The 19,554-nt window shown below is 43.4% G+C and overlaps 1 protein-coding gene across 1 annotated transcript in view; it reads right to left on the bottom strand.

The window, feature by feature from the left end:
* Positions 1-501: 501 nt before the first annotated feature.
* SFMBT2 (Scm like with four mbt domains 2) overlaps positions 502-19,554 on the bottom strand; it is a 101,029-nt gene continuing 81,976 nt past the window's right edge. The window contains exons 15-20 of the mRNA XM_086474916.1: positions 15,038-15,147; positions 6,936-7,111; positions 5,006-5,178; positions 2,990-3,238; positions 2,709-2,837; positions 502-642 (exon numbers count right to left, since the gene is read on the bottom strand). Coding sequence (XP_086331042.1) covers positions 502-642; positions 2,709-2,837; positions 2,990-3,238; positions 5,006-5,178; positions 6,936-7,111; positions 15,038-15,147 — 978 coding nt within the window. The remainder of the gene's footprint in view (positions 643-2,708; positions 2,838-2,989; positions 3,239-5,005; positions 5,179-6,935; positions 7,112-15,037; positions 15,148-19,554) is intronic.

Below are 19,554 nucleotides of genomic sequence, written 5' to 3'. Positions count from 1 at the left end.
ACTAAGATCAAACTTGCAGTAAACCCCAGGTAATGCTACAAATGATCACTTATATTTCAATATGAAAGAAGTGTGTCAGAGTTGGCTAAAAGAAATGTTCATGTCCAGAAATTGTCCTAGACAAACGATCATCATCTGCAAATGTCCAGTCTTTCTCCTTGGGAATGTGCCTGCCATCGGTAGCTTTGTTGTAACGAATGACAAACCATCTGATCCGTGCTGGCCTTGCATCACTGTGTAACGGGTTGGCAAGGCTCATGAGGAGAGATGCCAGCAGTCTTCTGATGTGCTTTACAAGTACAGAAAAATTAGTTCAATTTGTTGCTAGTTTTCTGTTGTGAGGTGGTTTTTTTTCTTCCCTACGGATTAATTCCCAGTGCTTCCAATTCCATGTGTTCTTGGAAAAGAAAAGGGATAGGGGAAAAAAAACCCTTGAACAAGCTGAAATGTTACAAAAGAGAGGGAACAAGAGGGAGCACAGAAAGAAACTGAGAAGTGCAGTCAGTTGGCGTATTGTGCATAGAAAGCAACTTTTACTCGCTCGATCTGGTGACACAGTTTGATGGCAGGACCAAGCTTCAGCTCCATGCATTCTTGCACCGTGGGCAGTGTCAGCAACAGAAGGGCTTGGCCATCAATGTCCTAGGGAAGAAAATACCGGGAAAATGGTTTTCTTTGTGGACTCTGGAGGGCAGAAAGGATAATCAGGCCTGGAGAAGCAGGAAGGGAAGTTTGCCCCAAAAATAAAGGCGATTTTGTCCTCTGCCCTTTATCTCACTTCGATGCTACCACCTCTCTCGGATATCTCATGGGTTTTCAGAAGTTGTCTAGTGTGTCCTCATAGCCTCTCACCCTGCCCCCGGTTTGGGAAAAGCCTCCCAGCTGCTGAAATGCAGGATCACCTCCTAAAGACACTCTGCAGGGTACACGGAAATCTGATTAGTCCCATTTTATGACTGAGGAACCAAAACAAGGGGGAGGCTGCAGAGAGCATACCAGGAGACACAAGAGGGAGCTGAATGGAGAAACTGATGCTGGGCCCACAGCCAAGTCAGATCCTTCCCCCACTTCTTTTGGCCCACGATTTGCTCAGCACACGTTTATGTCTGCCTTGCCATGGCCCCTGGTCCACCTGGGACCTGCCTTGTTCCTCTTCAGCTGCTGAAAACCCAAGACAGAGGGGCCTGGACCACCCGGAGCCCTTGCAATCTCTAATGTCCCAGAATCACAGAATGGTATGGGCTGGAAGGGACCTCTGGAGGTCACATCCTCCCCTCAGGTGTATCTAGGCACTAAACTCCATGAACTAGCACCCCAGACAAAAGCCATTTTATCAGGGATTTCTGTTGGCTTTATGATCCTTTTCTTAATTAAGAGCTCAAGTCCTCTTTATTCTTTAATGGACTGAGAAGCAGACAAGCAGCCTACAAAACTGCTTTTTATCCCTCAGGGAGGATCAGTCTAAGTGCAGACAAAGCACTGTAACTCAGAGGCAACATAAACTCCCTAGGACAGCCCTGATTAGCTAGCATTAAACATAAGGAGGATTTGGACACCTTAAATGCTGCTTTGATCAGAACTGTCCACAGCTCAGGTTCTTCCTCCACTGAAGCTTGATGGCATGGCCCACTGCACCAGAGCTTCCTTGCAAGTCACAAGGAAAAGCTCCAGTCATCTGTGTTCGATTAAATTCCCCATAAAACTCTTTGGCAAAGGAGAGACAGGGTTGGCTTTCAAGCCTTGGCATTATTCCAGGCTGGTTAACACACGGTTGGAGCATGCTGCGACGCAGCGACTACAGCATCTTGCTACGGAGTGTTTCAGCCTTGCTCTAGACTCTCAGCTTCTCCCAGTCAAAGAGCTGTACTCAGGAACAGACTTATTCAGGGAGAAGAATCAGAGACAATCAATGTGCAGTTGGCCATACCACTGACTGCCATCAGCTATGGCTTAATTAACCACACTTGCTTCTTTCTAACTATGATTTAGCGCTGCTCTTTACTTTCAGCAGCCACTGTTACTCATTAGCCAAGGAATGGCTGTTTCTATATAAATTTTACACATTCACACTCATTTGAGATGAAGAATATTGGCTTCTGCTCCTGCAAACCTTTCTGCTTAATGGGGAGATGCCTGGCACCTCCTGAAATTAGGTTATCCAAGGGCCTGACTGCCAGATCTTCAGAGGGATGTAGATGGGAAGTAGGTGTCTACATAATCAAAGCATCTAGGTGTTAGTGACAAAATTTCAGGCAGCCAGTTTTGGGTTCAAGCAGCAGTTTTTCTGCTTCACAGGCCAATATTTTAAAAGGGGGTGGAACCCATGTGGCCAGGAGAGGCAGCTTGCTAGGTACCAAATCACCACTATCTGCTGGTACACTGAGGTGCCTGTGTGACACCAGGATGGTGCTGTGGACCTTGGCATGAACAAGAAAGGTCTAAACCTCCTGCTTTTCACAAGCACTCCGGCTGGGGGTTTTCTGGTCTCTCTGAGGATGTGGCAAGGCTCTGATTCAAGTCTCTGAGGATTTCCATGCCTTGCTAAAAGTTCGAGCTACAGATTGGCCTGAATGGCTCTAAAGTCTGATCATAATCTCTTTGCCAAAGCCCCAGGCCCAGCTAGCAAGGTGGTGTGGGCTGCTCTTTTTGTGTGTGATATGAATAAGCACCACAGACACAAAAGAGAAGAGTTACATGAAGACCTCTACCTGCTCCTGAAATATTTTGGCAAGGGGTGCACAGTCAGTCAGTTTAATAAACCTCACGACATCAGTCACAGTCCACTCCAGTGGATTACTGTCCAGGATGAGCTTCTCTTCTTCTTCTTGCTTAATTTCCTACAAAAAAAACAAAAGCTCTCACAAAGAGAACTACCTTGTGTAGAGAACCAGGGCACGGATGCCCTCCTCAGGTGAGGAAGGCTTGGCACTGAAGGGTAATTTAGAAAGAATAATGCTATTAATTGGGAGTGATAGTGGGACAGACTCACTTCCTTCACTTGCGTGCACTTCTCCGCCTCGCCATAGGAGTGGGGCTGCGGTCTCCGGCTCCGTCGGGCTCTCTCCGTGGGAGGAGGTCTGTCCGACTCGGTGCTGCTCCGCAAGGTGACCGCTCGCCGGGGTCTGGCAGAGGGGACCTCGGCAGAAGAGGTATCCGTCTGGTCATCCCGGAGCTCTGAGCTGGTTTCCTCACTTCCCGTCTCGTCCTCCATCGCATCCGGCTCGTCATCTTCGCTCTCCTGCACAAGGATCATCAGAGAAACAGCATCCAGGCTTGGAGATCAATACAGCAGCAAACTGAAAGGCACTGGGTCAAACTGCACACCCATGTCCATACTGGTCCAGGGTAACATTTATTGTAACCAAATTATCTCATTTTCATTACAGTGCTAAGTAGATTAGTTACAAAACGTAGAAGAAAAAACTACATGGTGGACAAATCCTTTTTCTGTTTCTAACAAAAGGTCAATGGCAATAACTCATCTGGCATGAAATGTTCCTCTGTGGGGCTTGCACCTCAAACCTTGTGGCACTGCAGATGTGCATGAGAAGGGGAAATGGAAAATCCTAAAAGGATAAAACAAAACTCAGGTTGCTTGAGAGGAAATAAAATCAGAAATAGGCTTGAATTTAAACCTTCACCTTGCTTCAAATTGTCATAGGTGTCACTGGTATTGAAAGCAAGGAAATTTTGGTGCCTTTTAAAAATATGTAGATATACAAGTGCATACTTGTACTTGATTCCTCAGCTGGCATTTCTGTGAAACCCAGGACTGAGGAATTCACCCAGATCTCCCTGCTTTCAGCCCAACACCTAACTGATGAACGTGAAGCACAAACTTCCATTTAAAGGATATTACACCAGATTCTTGTTATTTCTGTCACACAGAGCTTGCAAGCACACACCAACTGATGCAAACTGTGTATTTTGAACTTTATATATACACAAGTGGCCCAAATGCTTCGACAGCTTAGCTCTGATGAAAGTGTGAGCATGCATCCAAGCCATATGCTTAGTCTTAAGTGAAAGAGCAATTTTAGACAAAGTTAGTTACATTGGCTGGAAGGCTGAAAAACTTGGTTAATGGCTGATTTAGGCTTAACATGAGTTTAAATTCCTTTGAATCGGGTATAATCTAAGGAAATGAAGCAGAACTACACCTAAATGAGGACCAAGTCATGAAGATGCAAGCAATCAACTGAAAGCTGACTAAAATATCCCCCTCCAGCTGAAGTAGAGGGAATTTAAGTAAATCAGTTTTGTTTCACACTGCACAAAGCAGCAATCACTGGCACTCAGCTGAAGAAAGGAAACTACACAGGAACTTTGTCATCAATATCATGGGAAAACCACCTGGGAACGGTCCACACACTACTAAGCCTGCTCCAGGTTGTATTTGGACACTAATTGCTGAAGTTGGGACCGTGTCATATCACACAGCATACTGGAAAGAACAAGGCCTCAAATATCACGTATTTGGGACACAAACCATTTGCTTATATTCTAAAGCTTCTAGGACTTTTATTGCTTGATGCTGCGAACCAAACATATTACAAATGGTTAATGAAAAAAATAAAAGCCCTTGAAATCACAACGGCCCATGAGTTACTTATTATAATACTCGGAGATCTTAGACATGGATCACAGACCTCCTTCACTCTGCTAGATACTGTGCAAAGCACCTAACAGGCTCCTCTGCCTGCCTGAAGGCCTGTAAGGAAGCAAAAGAAAATAAAGATATAATATTAGACAGCATGTTAGCTAGTGAGCATTATGAAGGTGGGAACAAAAACTCTGCTAACTCCAGAATGGACAAGGGTAAAAGTCCCTGGAGTGTCCCAAGAAAACCAGTCTGACCGTAGAAGAACAGAGTAGCAAGGAGAGATTCAAAATGCAAAATGGAAGTGTTGAGGTTTGCTGAGAAGTCCTTCAAAAGGAATATGCACATGGGGGGACAAAAAAGCATCAAGAGGCTTTTGTTGATTTATGCCAGTGCAAGACACACCTCTGCAGAGCCTGCAGCATTCAAATCGACAGCTGACGACCTCCTCTTCCTCTGCACAAAGATGGATTTCCGTCTTTTTCTGCGTCTGGCTGGCTTGACACATCCACTTTTCATGTTGTTATTTTCCCCAATTGGTGGCTTAATGATTTTTTTCCTCTTCCCATAATAATAAGCTGGAGAAATGAAGCAAAATTTAACCATCAAGAGAAAGAAACTTCGGCTTGCTTCTTCCTACTGAATCAGTACTGCACTCTAGATGCAATTTTATGAGAAATTTTAAAACACATTGATTTGGAAAAAATGTCCAGTGTAAATGTAAGATGTCCTCTTGGACTAGTGTAGAATGTTACAGCTCTTATCTATACACATTTATTGGTGACGAGTGAGGACTTCAGAATTTAACCTTACAAGATATACTTAGGAAAAGCTTCCACCAAGCCGAGCAGTGATTTGGAGGGAGAGCGGCCAACATGTTCTAGATTTGACCCAATGCACTTCTGCATGAGGCAACAGGCTTAAATACACTTTTAGTTGCTTATGTTGTCAGCAGAGAATGAAACGGGCTAGACATCTTGAATTATGTATGTTTGTTCAATGCACAAAGAAACAGGGTTTTATAACCTTCGACTATTTTGTGGCCCAAGATGAAATTAAGGATGTGCGAGTCCTCTGACCTTACATTAGGTGCTTGTGTTAGATGCCTTTTGACGTGCTCTATAGCACCCTCTGGGGCTGACAGATACTCTGCCCTTCACCAGCTATGGTATCCCAGGACAACTACAACGGTACTTGGCACTAACATCAAAGTTTGTAACTGAACCGAGCCCTTCATCCATCAAATCAATGGAGTTTTGAGGAACAATTCATCCAGCCACATATAACAACCAACTTTGAGATGAGACAATCTCAGCTGAAGCTCCCCTAGCTGTACCCCTCCAGCTCTCCATTTGCTACCAGTGGGAGCTCAGAGTTTAGCTCAGGTGTAGACTTCTACAGAAACCTGTATTCAGAGATCTTAATACCTCCCTGAGCCCAGTTCTTCTACTCTGGCACCAAACAGAAGCTAATTGGTTTAAATCAATCATAGTGGTTTCTTGCAACCTTTGTGGAAGAAGGACAGCACTCACTTCCACTTTCCTGACCTGTTTAAGAGCCACTAGTATCAGCAACATTGACAACAAAAACTGCTGAACACACGACTAACTTCAGGCTTCCTGAATAGATGTGGCTTTAAGCAACCTGGTCTGGTGGAAGGTGTCCGTGCCCATAGCAAGGGGGTTAGAACTAGATGATTTTTAAGGTCCCTTCCAACCCAAAGCACTCTATGATATTTTATGATTCAATGATCCAACGATATGAATGTGTTCAAATATTAAACACCCTAAGCAGAGAGAGTCAGTGCTACCAAACTCCTTTCAGCAGCTTGGGACTGCGATACTGGCCTGTCCTGGTGTGTATGCCAGAAACTCTTCACTAGAGTACGACAGGATTTATCCCACCTAACGAAGCTGTCCAGATGTAGCAGTTTGAATCTCAGCTGGCCAATGCAGTTTCCTTTTCTGTGCTCCTTATACTAACTTTAGATATGAAGAAAAGTCAAGACTTCCAAAAATTAGTGACTTTCAAACTAGTGGAAGGTGTCCCTGCCCATAGCAAGGGGGTTAGAACTAGATGATCTTTAAGGTCCCTTCCAACCCAAAGCACTCTATGATATTTTATGATTCAATGATCCAACGATATGAATGTGTTCAAATATTACACTAAGGGAGCCTACGGTGGCCCTGGCAGGATTAAATAACTTCTCTTAGATGAGATGAATTCTATTCAGTATTAACGTATTACACAACTCCCGTGTTTAATCACTATCTCATGCACAGTTTCCCACTGCTCTGATTCCGAGATAACAAGAAGCATTTTGGCCAATACTCACTGTACTTGGTTTTAGTATGAATGGAGCAGTTCTCCGGGCAGACTTCGGCCACCAGCACAGGACTGAACAAGTTGGGACAGCACTCCAACTTTGCACAGACTCTTCTGCAGAAATCTGCTACCTGATCTGATGTCCGCACAATCTTAACAGTCGCCCTGTACGTCTTCCCTCTGTATCTAAAAAAAAATACAGAACCCCATGTCACCAATCAAACAATGTCCTTTGACCGTACAGACCAGACTGTCCTCTGTTAGGGAGGTACCTTCCCGAATGTCTTTTGGGAGAATGTCCCTCTTGGGAAGGCAGGCAGAAAAAGTCTACTTGTTTTAGTGGCACCACTTCAGAAGGACTTGAGGAAGGAAAGGCAAGGTGAAATGAATCAAGAGGTGTGGACATCATTTGTGAAAGAATGCATGTGCAGACTGGATATATCTGTAGAGATGGCAAGAGATGGAAAAAAAATGACAGTAGGCTCGGTGAGGATACTACACAGGACAGCAAGCCCATACTATGAACTGATGCAAAGTTTTGGGGAGAGGGATGTAGTCTCTCTTCATACATTGGCCTGTGATGAGAAGCTTATACACCTTGCAGAACTTTCTGGTCACCACCCTGTGTTTAGGCTGCACTGGAGACCATCTCTATAAGTCTCCATATAGAGGAGTGAAAACCTTTGGTCTTCACTGCCTCTACAGAAAGCCTTTGGCCTTCTCCATTGCCATCCTTCTCGAGGCAGCTCTCATATCATGTTCCAGCTCACAAGCAGCCCATAGTTTTGTTGTACCAACTGTGGTTATCAGGATACACACACTGTGTAGAAGTATCTAAGTGAAACTGTACTGTCTGCCATACGAGGACCAGACAATTTCACCACTATGAGATGCAGGCAATGCAAAACCCGAGGAACTAATCAAGAGTCTCTTGAGTTGTTTAACAGAGCTGCAGCAACAGGCCCTAAAAACTGATTTCCACAGGGAAAGCTTAAGAGCAGAAATCTGCAATGAAAGGTTTGTCTTAAATTTGTTATCCACGTGCTACTAAAACATTTATTTCAGTGTTTTATATGAAGTGTTTCTGAGCGATGAATGGCTAAGAAAGATACAGTTATATCCCTGCTGTAATACACTGTAGATGTGAACTCTGAAAAACCAATTATCCCCATAATTTATTAAACAGCAGCACCAAGCTAAGATAAGGTTTTTAAAACATCTCTTATGCGTCCTGAGGAACGTAACACGAGAGACAATCACACGAGCATCTGGTGCTAAGGCATTATAAATGTGCTTAGAGGAGGGAAAAGTAACACACACAGAAGAAAAAGAGGGAGAGACAGTGAAAGAAAGATTACTGGAGGGGAGGCAATGAAAGACAAAGACAGTCATCAGAAAAAATGAGACAAAGCATTTGCGAGCGCATTAAGACCCACAGTTCCCTAGCAGGGAATCAGCTGCCGATAGTCAGATATGGAAGAGGAAGAGGAGGAAAAGATGAAACAAAGGAGATGTGGCCCAAGAGTTAAAATACACAGCATGTGCCCAGACCCTATTGCCTCTCTGAAGGTTTTACTGAGTTGCACAGAGCAACTGAGAAACCACCTTTTGCTGCTCTTGCTCCCAAAAGCTCTTTCTGGAAACACTGGGGTGTGGGAAAAGGGTTTGAAACTCTGGTACATAAAGTGTTATAGACAGGTACCCAAACGAAACTTGGGTCTGAGAAGAGCCTGGCCCAACCATCCTCATGTTGCAAAAGATTTGATCCAAACTATCATCTCAACACAAAACTCTTCCATAATCTAAACGAGTATTTCTGCAAAGAACCAGGCTCTGATACTCCATTTGGTGCCCAATCAAGGACCCTAGGTCACGGAGGCAATCCTGGATTCATTCATCCGAATGAATGAATGACTTCATTAGCCAACTCCTCAAGCACCCCAACAGACCTGGACAGATGATGTAAAATGGAAAAAGTGTTCCTTCCAGGTACAGAGCACTGTTATCCCAGCTCCCCTATGAAACAGCTGCACAGGCTGGCTGGACAAAGAGGGTTTGGCAATACCTAATATCAAATCAAAAGAACAAATTCCACAGGCATTTAAATATATCTACTTAAAACGTTTTACATTTCTTTTCCATGTGCTTTAAAGGACTCCTGCTCTTATTACTTCTCCAGGAGCCATTAAGTTTAACAAGAGCCTAGATCATTAGGCCAGGAAGTCTGACTCCTGTGACAGGTTGCAGAATTCCGTTGTGTTCCCTTCACCTGAATGCCAGCAACTTTGGTTGGACTGAAGCATCACCTTCAGAGAAGCACCAGCCTCCCTTCGAGCTTCTCCTCACAGAATCCTGGCAGTGGGAGCACCTGCACATATACCTCATGAGCCTATGCCTCATTTTATGTCTGGATGTGTCTGGATTTAACTTACATTTATTTGTCCTTGTTCTGACTTTCACCGCTAGGATGAAAAGGCTGCATCTGGTTTTGTTTCCCTGCAAAAGCACTCTAATCAAATTGCCTCTTGATCTTCTTTCTTATAAGCCAAGAAAGCTGCCTGATGGGTATTATTCAAGGATGGCTGACTTTTTCTAACTGTGTGCTTCCTATTATGTTTGGCTGCCCAGAAAGGACCCATTGTACTAAAGTGCCTGGTAAAAGAAAAAGATGAAACTAGGAAAATGAACAACTGACCGATTTCAGTCTGGTTTGAACGCAGCACACACAGTAATTAATTAGCAGGACCGATGGCAAAATAGGGATCAACGTGATGGCAGCAATCAGTCTCAATAACCCAAGGTGTTAGTACTGGCCGCAGTAATATTTTTTATATGATTTTGGGCTTGGCAGCACCTCTTTCAACTATAAACCAGGTTCTACTAATATTTTCCATATTCCTCACACACTAAAGATTTTTAACACAAACACCACCAAATGTAACCTGAGCTGTTCTAGGGCAGCCATGCGGAAAGAGCTCCTTTGGATATAACCAGAAAACCCTTTTCCATTATTATCATTTAAAAATTACCAACTACTGATATTTCTATCTATGTTTTCATACTAGGACTCCTATCTTCCCAACCACTTATAAGCAGCAAGTAACCTGCACGCACACCATGGCAGCACTGGAGACTTGCACAACAGCTGCGTCAAGCATAACATTTTCAGTTTTCTTAAAAATCACTGTTCTTTTAAAAAAAGATTTTTCAGCTAAAGCCAAAGAAATGTTCCTTTCCTCTCCCCGCTTCTCTGCACTCAGATCCCAAAAACTGGAGAAACCCTTGTGGCTGAAACTATTCCCACAAAAAATATATTTGGGATCTTTGCTGATCTATGAGCAACAGTATTAAGCAAATAGCAATTTGCTGGCAATACCATTCTTCTGTTGAAGATAAAATAGATCAGAGGTTCATGAGAACAAAATGTCTTCTAGGAGCTCCAGTTAGGGACCATTGTGTGATGACACAAAAATTCCTGTGCTGAAGATACTTCAAGAACAATGAGGCTACCCTCATTTTCAAAAATGTCACCATAAGGATTCAGCCCATAGTTCTGAAAATCCCTGGCAGTGGCCAGAAGCCTCGATATCCTTTTGGGGGACCAAAACCTCCTATCTATTCTCCTGCAAGAAATTTCCAATTTGTCTTACTAGCTTAAAGTCTGCCAAACATGAGTAATTACCTTCCTCTCAGTTAATCATCCAGTAACATTCTGTTCTCTTGAAGACAGGATTCAGAAAGGGCCCTGGAATTGTTCTGGTTCTAAGGACATGTCTTGTTAAGTCTCCTCCTGACTATGGAAAGACAGGGTTTAAGTCATTCCACTGGTCCTGATGACTTCTATCTCCAGTATTTGGCACAGAAGGCCACCTGGTCACACTAATTCACCCCTGAAATGCCTCAAGAAGTATGTGGCAGGGCTGATGCAGAAGACGAACCAGATCATATGAGCTGTAGATTTGTACTGACCTTTGAGGAGCACTGTCAATCACTGGCTGCTATTTGGACTGCATATCATTGATTGCAACCCTTTGGGTTCAGTTGTCCAGTCAACTTTCCACTCATCACGCATAGGTTTAATCGACATCTCCACAGCTTGGCTATAAGGACACTATGAAAGACTGTCTCAAAAGCATTACTAAAATCAAAGTAAGTAACTGGCACTGTTTTTCCCTCAACAACCAAACCAGTTATCTCATCACATCAGGCACAACTCGCCCTTTGTAAATCCATGCTGGTTCTTGCCAGTCACCTATTGGTCCTGCATGTTCTTGGAAACAGCTTCCAGGACGATTTGCCTAATAATCTTCCCAAGAACGTTAGGCTTACAGCCTGTAGTTACTTGGACTCTCCTTCTTGCCCTTCTTGAGCAGGAGCGTGATGTTTGCCTTTTTCCAGACATCAGAAAACTTCCCTGATCATCCTCAACTTTCAAACATAACAGCAAGTGGCCCTGCAATGACATTGGCCAGTTGTCTCAAGCAGAGCTGGCTGCCTACCATCTGGTTCCATGCACTTGTGCACATCTGGTTTGCTTATAGGGTCTCTAGCTTTGTTTCCACTTACTGTGGGTGACGCTTCACTCCCTCAAAGAACAACAGGGACCTGGGAGGCCTGAGAGCAACCCTTGCTAGCAAAGGCTGAGGCAAAGAAGACTTTGAACACCTCAGCATTATCTTCCACCAGTGAAAGGCGGTCTTCTAAAGCATCCACAGTGAAAAGACTTTCTTTGAAATACAGCCTCACAAATAAGCAATGGTGTCTGTGATGGGGGTAAATATTCCTAGAGTTCAGCTGCTGGATTTGGGCACTCCCAACATTTCATTTAATGGAGTCCAGGAATACTCACCTTTCTTATTTTGATTAACTGGGCTTCATACAAGACCCAGGAGATAAACAGTATCACTGTGTGCAGAGTTATGTCCAAAGTCCTGCAAAAATGGGTAAGCCCAGCCCCAGTTACAGCCCTTAGAAATAAAATCCCTTAAAAAACACAAAGTCCCTCAAGCATTTTATGTAAAATTGGGATGCCAACATCAAGATGTAGGCACTGAACTTAAAGCATCAAAACTATAAGGCTTGAACGCCTACAGCTTCAGCTGGCCCTCACGGGAATTCAGAGGATCAAGCCTGACATTTCTAACCCATCATCACCAACAAATCAGGTTTGACTATTTTCACAGAGAGGCAGCAGCACTGATGGGAAGCGACTGCCATCACGCATTGCAGAGACATCTCTTTGGACAACCTAAATTGTTTATCTTCTTTGCAAGGCGAGTGTAATTGATTCGGCGCTGGTCACTCAAGACAGCAGAATAAACTAAATGCAGGTTGCCCTAGGACTGAGATAATGCATTCCTGGCAGTGCATGATTTGGCATTTGGGCCAGCGAGAAAAACAGCCTGCTCTTCCCCATCCTCCTCCCTCCCCTTTGCTCTACCCTACTGCAGCCGTCGCTGCAAACAAACAACAACATTGTCAAGATCCAAGGAGTTGTCAGTTTACATCAGAAGGAAGGCGGTGACGCGACATGTCACATTACAGCGCAGACGCTCCAGCTGGCTGTAGAGCTGTCATCATTAGCAGCAAGACACCACCGGGAGCCGGTGTAGCTGGAAGTCGGTGTAGACATGCGTTCGCTCATTACGGGTCTCTCTTTAAGATTCTGGAGCACAGCTGACTGTCACACCTGATATAACGTGTCATGTGCCGTTTGTGCGTCCCAGGCTACCTGATTGCATGAGCGTGTTTTCTGCTTCTGCACAACCAAATGCAATTAAACCCTTGGTATGCTTCTTGACGAAGCAACTCAAGCAAACTCAGGAAGGGAAAAAGAAGGAAGTCCTAAGGTAGCTAGACAGTCTTAGGGAACGTCCACCCTCTGTCACCCACTCTTAGAAGTACCCAAACTACCCACAGACAAGCTGGTACGGCGACTGAGCACTGCTATGCGAACAGAGCTCCAGCCCCAGAAGCCAGACAGCTACAGCAACAAGTGTTGTCCAGCTCCACGAGCTCTGCCTCCTCAGGAGCCAGAGGACAACGCCACACTGAATGATAGACATTGATATGAACAGAATTCACTCCCAAACTTGCTGCCCCAGCTCTGAGCCTGTAATGATCCATTCTGTGGCTTGATAAAGTTGAAAGACGCTGCTTGACTCACTGAAGAGGTGAGGTTGCTGCCTCCTGGGGTATCCATCATACAGGAACATGTACACAGGCTGGCCAACATAAAATACAGAGCCTCCTTGCTGGAAAGCAGTGGTATACTTTTATCTGGCAGGCTATGTAGATGTAAGGTATATCCCAGCAGGCTGGCCACCTTGCTAAATAGATGGGAGGAGGGAACAGACAGAGGAACAAACGGGTAGAAGCGTTACAGGGGAAAGTAACGGAGACAGAGGTGGTCATTACAGTATGGCCAGCACATCAGGCAACAGTGAGGGAGGACAAGTGGTCGGTGCGATACAGATGAGCAGCAATCTCTAGCAGCCTGCGTACTCATAACTGAGTTATCTTCCTGCTGTAAGCACACCCGGAGTCAGCAGGCTGCCTGGGGTTGCAGCGGACTGGGCTACAGACCTAGCTGACTATCAAGGACAAGACATCCTTGCACTTGATGGTCAGTTAAATGTTTTCCAGTCTGTCTCCCATTAGAAATAAGGACTGCAGCAGCCTTAAGAACTAGATACTGCTGCTTTTGCACAAGGTCGATCCTCACACACAAATGAGAAATCCCAACAAAGTCCTATTTTGGATACTGCTAACAGGAAAATTGCTGGTAAGCTCTGTTCTTTGCAGGACAGGATATTAAGATGGGGCGTTACAACTTGATTTCACAACTGCTAAGTACCTGTAGGAGTGTATTATCTGATGTTTACTAGTACACGGTGTGGGAGCGTGGAATTAATGAAAACCACGGCGATGACTTGTTTTTAATGAAAATGGGCATGCACAAGGATGACTTTTAGATTTCCATCCACAAAATTTCAACTGACAAACAGAAAAACATCACTCTCCACATGGGTGAAAGAAGCAAATTAAAAAGAGGATTTTCTAGTAGCTTTTCATTTCTATTTGCAATCCTCCTTTAGAAAAGCAGTTTCTAAGTACACAGAATAAAAGGTTATGAATTCTCTTTCTCAACTAGGGGACGCATGAACTTCCTGCAGTATCTGCATGGTCAAAGATCAAATACAATAGCAATCAATAGTGCCATATTTGACAGTCAATCATTTCAAATAACTGAGAGAAAATTGCTTTTATTTGAAAAGGAGTAACAGAATTCAGTACAAAGGGTGAGATTCACTGCATTTAACTTCAGTGCTCAAAAAGTCAAGGTGACCAAGCTAGTCAGAGAGAGCGGTCTTCAAAGAAGTATTTGTTGACATCCATCTTGAAGTGGGAAGAACTGCTCTTTGGAGGGACTCTGGAGAGAGCTGGGTGAGGCTCCCCTCTTTCAGACAGACAATGGATGTTGAAATACATCCTAAGTGTAGTACTCATTACACAAAGAAGACATAAATGGGTAAATTTTGAAGTTGGAAGGGGAAATTGAGTTTTCTTAAGTGTTGTTTAGTTGAGAATTGAAGCACATACTCTAGAAAGGCCTCAAACCTTGACCTGAATCTCAGATCTGTTAGTATTTTGTCCTAATAAATCTCCTGCTTAAAAAGTGTCCCTGCTATTTCGTTTGCACGTTATTTTGTGCAATTCATTCTCACCAGGTTCTTCTGCATTAGAGTGACAGGCTCTATATTAAAAGCAGTAATACTCCTACATTTAGAAAGCCAGGAACTGAGTTAATTCAATAATAGCCAAGCTTATATGAACAGCTTATCATAAAACTCAGGACTCCACTGAATAAACGTGGCATTTTCATCAAAATCTGGATGGCTGCTTGGAGAAAGACAATAGAAATCAACCATTCAGGTGAATATTTCATTTCTTAAGTTGCTATAGAATGAGTCAAATAATTCAATGAAGCAAAATGATAATTAGAACACTCTCACAATAGAAAAAAATCTTTTGTTCTCTTTTTTTTTTTTTCCCCCCAGTCAGTTCCATTTTTGAATCCTCCCAAATAAAAGAACACATCTGAAGACTTACTTTGCTTTAAGTGTTTCCTCTTGGAAATTCCACTGAGGGTCTTCCACTAGCTGTAGTTCTCGTAAAACACTCCCTGGCTTGTAAGCTGCATTGATCACCATGCTGAGAACCTATTGAGAGAGACAAAACCGACAACACCGATGGGTTTAAAAGTAGTCCTTGACCGCAGTGAGTATGATCCCAGGTGCTGCATAGTCAGAAGCAACTCAGAGGTGACAATTTAGGTCTTGGGCTGCACAGGGTAAGTGCTAGATGCCACGTGAAGTGGTCCCAGATTGGATCAATGTACCAAGCTTATTGTAGACGACACATCAGTCTGATACGGTAACTGCATTAAATGCTGCTAGCTAACCCTCAAGATTTCCTGTTCATCAGCAATTTTTGAGACAGACCCTCTCACCCAAAGCAGATTCCATTTGCTGCATCCATACTAGCTCAATTTAATTAAAAATGAAAATACTTCTGATGGCTCAACCAGGTACAACGTCATGTGTACCACTACACACTGAAGGGGAAATTCAGTTACTTGAGGTCAGCAATATGCTTAAGCGTCTGAGTGCTGCATGCCTTGACTGTATTAACAGAATATTAATGAAGTCTACACAAAAAGAGTTTGCAGGAGGTGTGCCTGAAACCCAGTGTGTGTCCACTCCGTACAACAAAACACATGTGCCAATCCATTTAATCCAAAGTCTCTGCGCATAAAAATGATTCCTACTGTTGGCTCAGGGAAACCAAGCTTTAGTAGTCTACACTTGGCCTAAGGAGATAAATACAAGAAAAACAAATCTTTCAACAGCACCAGACCATGTGTTTGAACACTCTGCATTGTATGCACATGAATGACCCCATAGTGAGTCTGGATTGGTTTTGATATAATTTAGCTCTTTACCTAACAACCTATTCTTAATTCTTTGGGGGTCTGCAAATTATTCCAGTATGATGAGCATTAAGTTTCCCCAGCAACCATGAACATGGTTCATCAGAAATGAAAAAGTGACTAGGTCAAGAGCAATGTGTTTATGTTTTGGGGGGGGGCTGTTCTGGGTTGTTGTGTTGTTTTGTTTTGTTTTAAAGCCAGCAACCTGAGGATTTACTAGCATTTTGAAAACCTTGTAGGATTAATCATTTTCAGGCAAGGGTTTCACTTAATGCAGCGCAGTACCATGTAAAATGCCAGCGGTCTGAGTTGCTTGGCTAGGTTACTTAGTGGAAGCAAAACTGGATGTATCATTGGACCCTTGGAAAACACTACTCAAACCACTCTTCCAAAAAGCGCAGTTACAGACACCTAAAGCAACGACTAACAAGAGCACCAACGTCTTGCGCAGCTCTGACCATCTGTACACCTCAGAGCACTCTATGAGGAAGGGCAGGAGCACACACCCTACAAGGGGAAACTACAACACGGATCTACCCACAGCTCTCCAGCTGGTTCCCATCTCCTCACACAACCCGCTGTACTAGTTACTAAGCCATACTGATTCCCAAGAGAACAAAAGAAAGCTTAAAAAAATTAAAGTTGCAGAGTGCAATAGCCTTCCTTCACAAACGCTGGCTGATTTCTCCTGTTTGCATCAGCTGGACAGTCACATTACCTTTAAGTTTATTTTCTTTTTAAATAGAGAAAAAGTGTCTTAAAAATAGTAGGAGCAGTAAGCAATGAGGCTAATTAAGCTTTACAGCATATTTCCCTAAGATATGGTGGGTTATAGATCATCTGAAGTCTTAAAAAGACACCTCATTTTGTTTTACAATGTTACCATGGAAAGTTGTTGGCATAGATGGAAGAACTGTTCAGAAGTATTTTTAGATATTCTGACCCAAGAACTAATTCTGACCCGTCCAGTTGCTCACCCACATCTTTTCCTGCCTGCCTCTCGCCGTACAAACTCATGGGGAGCTGGCCTCTGGCACAGAGACACCGAGACCCGATGTAGGGAAGCTAAAGGTGGTTTCCAAAAAACATCAAGTGCCTGGGTAGCTCCCACGCTCATTCACAACACAATGTGCTCCCCTCTTGATCAGCAAATCCAGGGAGTTATTTAACACCACGCAGCAGCTTGCCAGGAAAGCTCTCCTTAAGCACACTTCTACACCCACCTTGCCTGCCGGTGGGAAAGCCGGGAGCAGAAAGCGAGCACCTCTTGCTGACCAATTCCCACAAACAGCGCTGTCCTGCTCCTTTATCAGGGTGATGGTGTTTGTATGAGTTGTCAGAACAGTTAGGAAATGAGCAAGAAAAGAAAACCCAACCCTGAAAATAACAGTGCGGCCATGTCTGGGCATTATCCCAGACACCTAATCAACTCCAGCCCTGCAAAGACACCCACAGTACTAGGACTTCTCTCAAAGCTGGCTTGTCACCAGCAGGACTCTGTAAACTTCCAAATTCAGTTTAAAAAAAAAGTGTGTTTTATAAGCACAATCATTTCCCTCTAAGGGAAGAAAAACTGTTTTTTAAAATCTTTGGCTTTTACTCTTCTTGTATCTCAAATAAGTTACTGGGTTTGGCATTTTACTCTACAGCAGAAGTTCATCACCATGTTAACAGTGTTACCTTCTAACAACATTATTGCTTCATCTTACACACTAATAAACACTAGGGAGAAACAAGAACACTGGTCCTTGTTCAAAAATTAACTGTGATTAAAGCAAAAACAGTAAAGAAACCTAGACCAGTTTCCAACTTTCCAGCTTCCAGCCTTCTCTGGAGATGGAAAATTGCTTCATCTATATCAGACTGATCAAATTTTGATCTGATTCACTAAATTCCCTTTGGCTGGAGTGTGACTAGCCTGAGATTTTGGTAGTTTATCAGCCCTCTCCATCAGGAATGGTTTGGGTGCAGCCAGCAGTGCCTTGGAACAGCGGGGTGGATTAGACAACATCAGCCTTCGCTGCTACGCATCTACAAGGTTTTATTTTGCCACTGATGGATTTTCAGAGTCAAGGAGTTTGGAGTCACATCAGTGAGCATGATCTCTCAGAACCATCACAAGCCTCTAACCTTACAGGCACCTGACATCTTAGCTATTAAATTTTCCATGTCATAGATTTTCAAGTGCACAAGGGCCCTTTCCAGAGCATGTCTAGATGTGTCTGATGCCACTGGGCAGTTCAGCACCTTTCTCCCCATCGTATTCACACATTTCCCATCTCTCCACCCCTCTTCATTAATGGTCCCAACCCTGGATGAAGCCTTCTAAAGAGGCATCATCCATGAGGTGCAGTTCAAAATGCCATCACACCTCTTCTCCTGTTCGAGAGCCCAGTGATCAGCATCTTTATAAGGAGAAACTCAATGTCTCTCCTCTATCTGAGATATGAGCCCACATCTCCTACCTAACAGGAGAGAACCTAACTCCCAGACTAGCCTCAGGCAGGACAGTAAACAGTTATTTCACTTTACTTGGAATAATGAAGTGTCTCTGGGACAGAGAGAGAAGGGGGGGAAAAAAGTGTTCTTGGGATTCTTTCATTAGATGATCAAGGATCTAAAAGCGGATTTTTGTCATAGCCAAGGTTGTAGCACTTACGTGTTGACATGCTCATGACAGTCCATGACATTCCAAAAATACAGACATCCAGATCCTATGTTGGAGGAACTACTACAGATGAGCTGAAGTCCACAGAGGATGTTAGTGAACCCTCTTGCAGAAATGCAGTGTTTAACTCTCCAGACTATAGAGGTTTCTGCCATTCCATATCTGATCACTAATGATAACACTATCAGCCCGGCTCAATCATACACCTAAGGCTCAGCACAAGCTACTTAATTTTCTAAGCATCACGATTTAATTATGCAAATTCCTCCTAAGAAGTCATGCTGTGCTCCAAAAAATTAAAGTTGCAGAGTGCAATAGCCTTCCTTCACAAACGCTGGCTGATTTCTCCTGTTTGCATCAGTTGGACAGTCACATTACCTTTAAGTTTATTTTCTTTTTAAATAGAGAAAAAATGTCCTAAAAATAGTAGGAGTAGTAAGCAATGAGGCTAATTAATTTTTACAGCATATTTCCCTAAGATATGGTGGGTTATAGATCATCTGAAGTCTTAAAAAGACACCTCATTTTGTTTTACAATGTTACCATGGAAAGTTGTTGGCATAGATGGAAGAACTGTTCAGAAGTATTTTTTAGATATTCTGACCCAAGAACTAAATCTAAAGCTGACTCTGTCTATTTTAATTTAACTTAAAGTTAGCATTTATTACATATCTGAGATACTATACAGTCACTATTTTTCAGGCCAGATGCAGTTGTTGGATGGCAATAGTTGATGCCTCCACTGTATTTGGCTCCAAGTTTCAACTTCTTTTCCAAACAAGTATGTCAGGAATGAGATAAGCTTTGCAGCTGATGTTAAACAACAGGCATTACCACCTCACTCGCCTCTCGGGGTGAAAGAAACCACAACAAACCACTGGTCCCATAAGAAACTTGTGCTGGCATCAGGAATAACAAACAGCTAGGCTTTAAAAATAAATTTGGCAGTACACGGCAAAAGAGTTACTT

This window comes from Leptosomus discolor, chromosome 1 (genome assembly GCF_034619465.1).
Source record: "Leptosomus discolor isolate bLepDis1 chromosome 1, bLepDis1.hap2, whole genome shotgun sequence".
NCBI classification, from domain to species: Eukaryota; Metazoa; Chordata; class Aves; order Leptosomiformes; family Leptosomidae; genus Leptosomus; species Leptosomus discolor.
The sequence above is the reverse complement of the archived record's forward strand: the minus strand, read 5'-3'. Positions and strand labels throughout refer to the sequence as shown.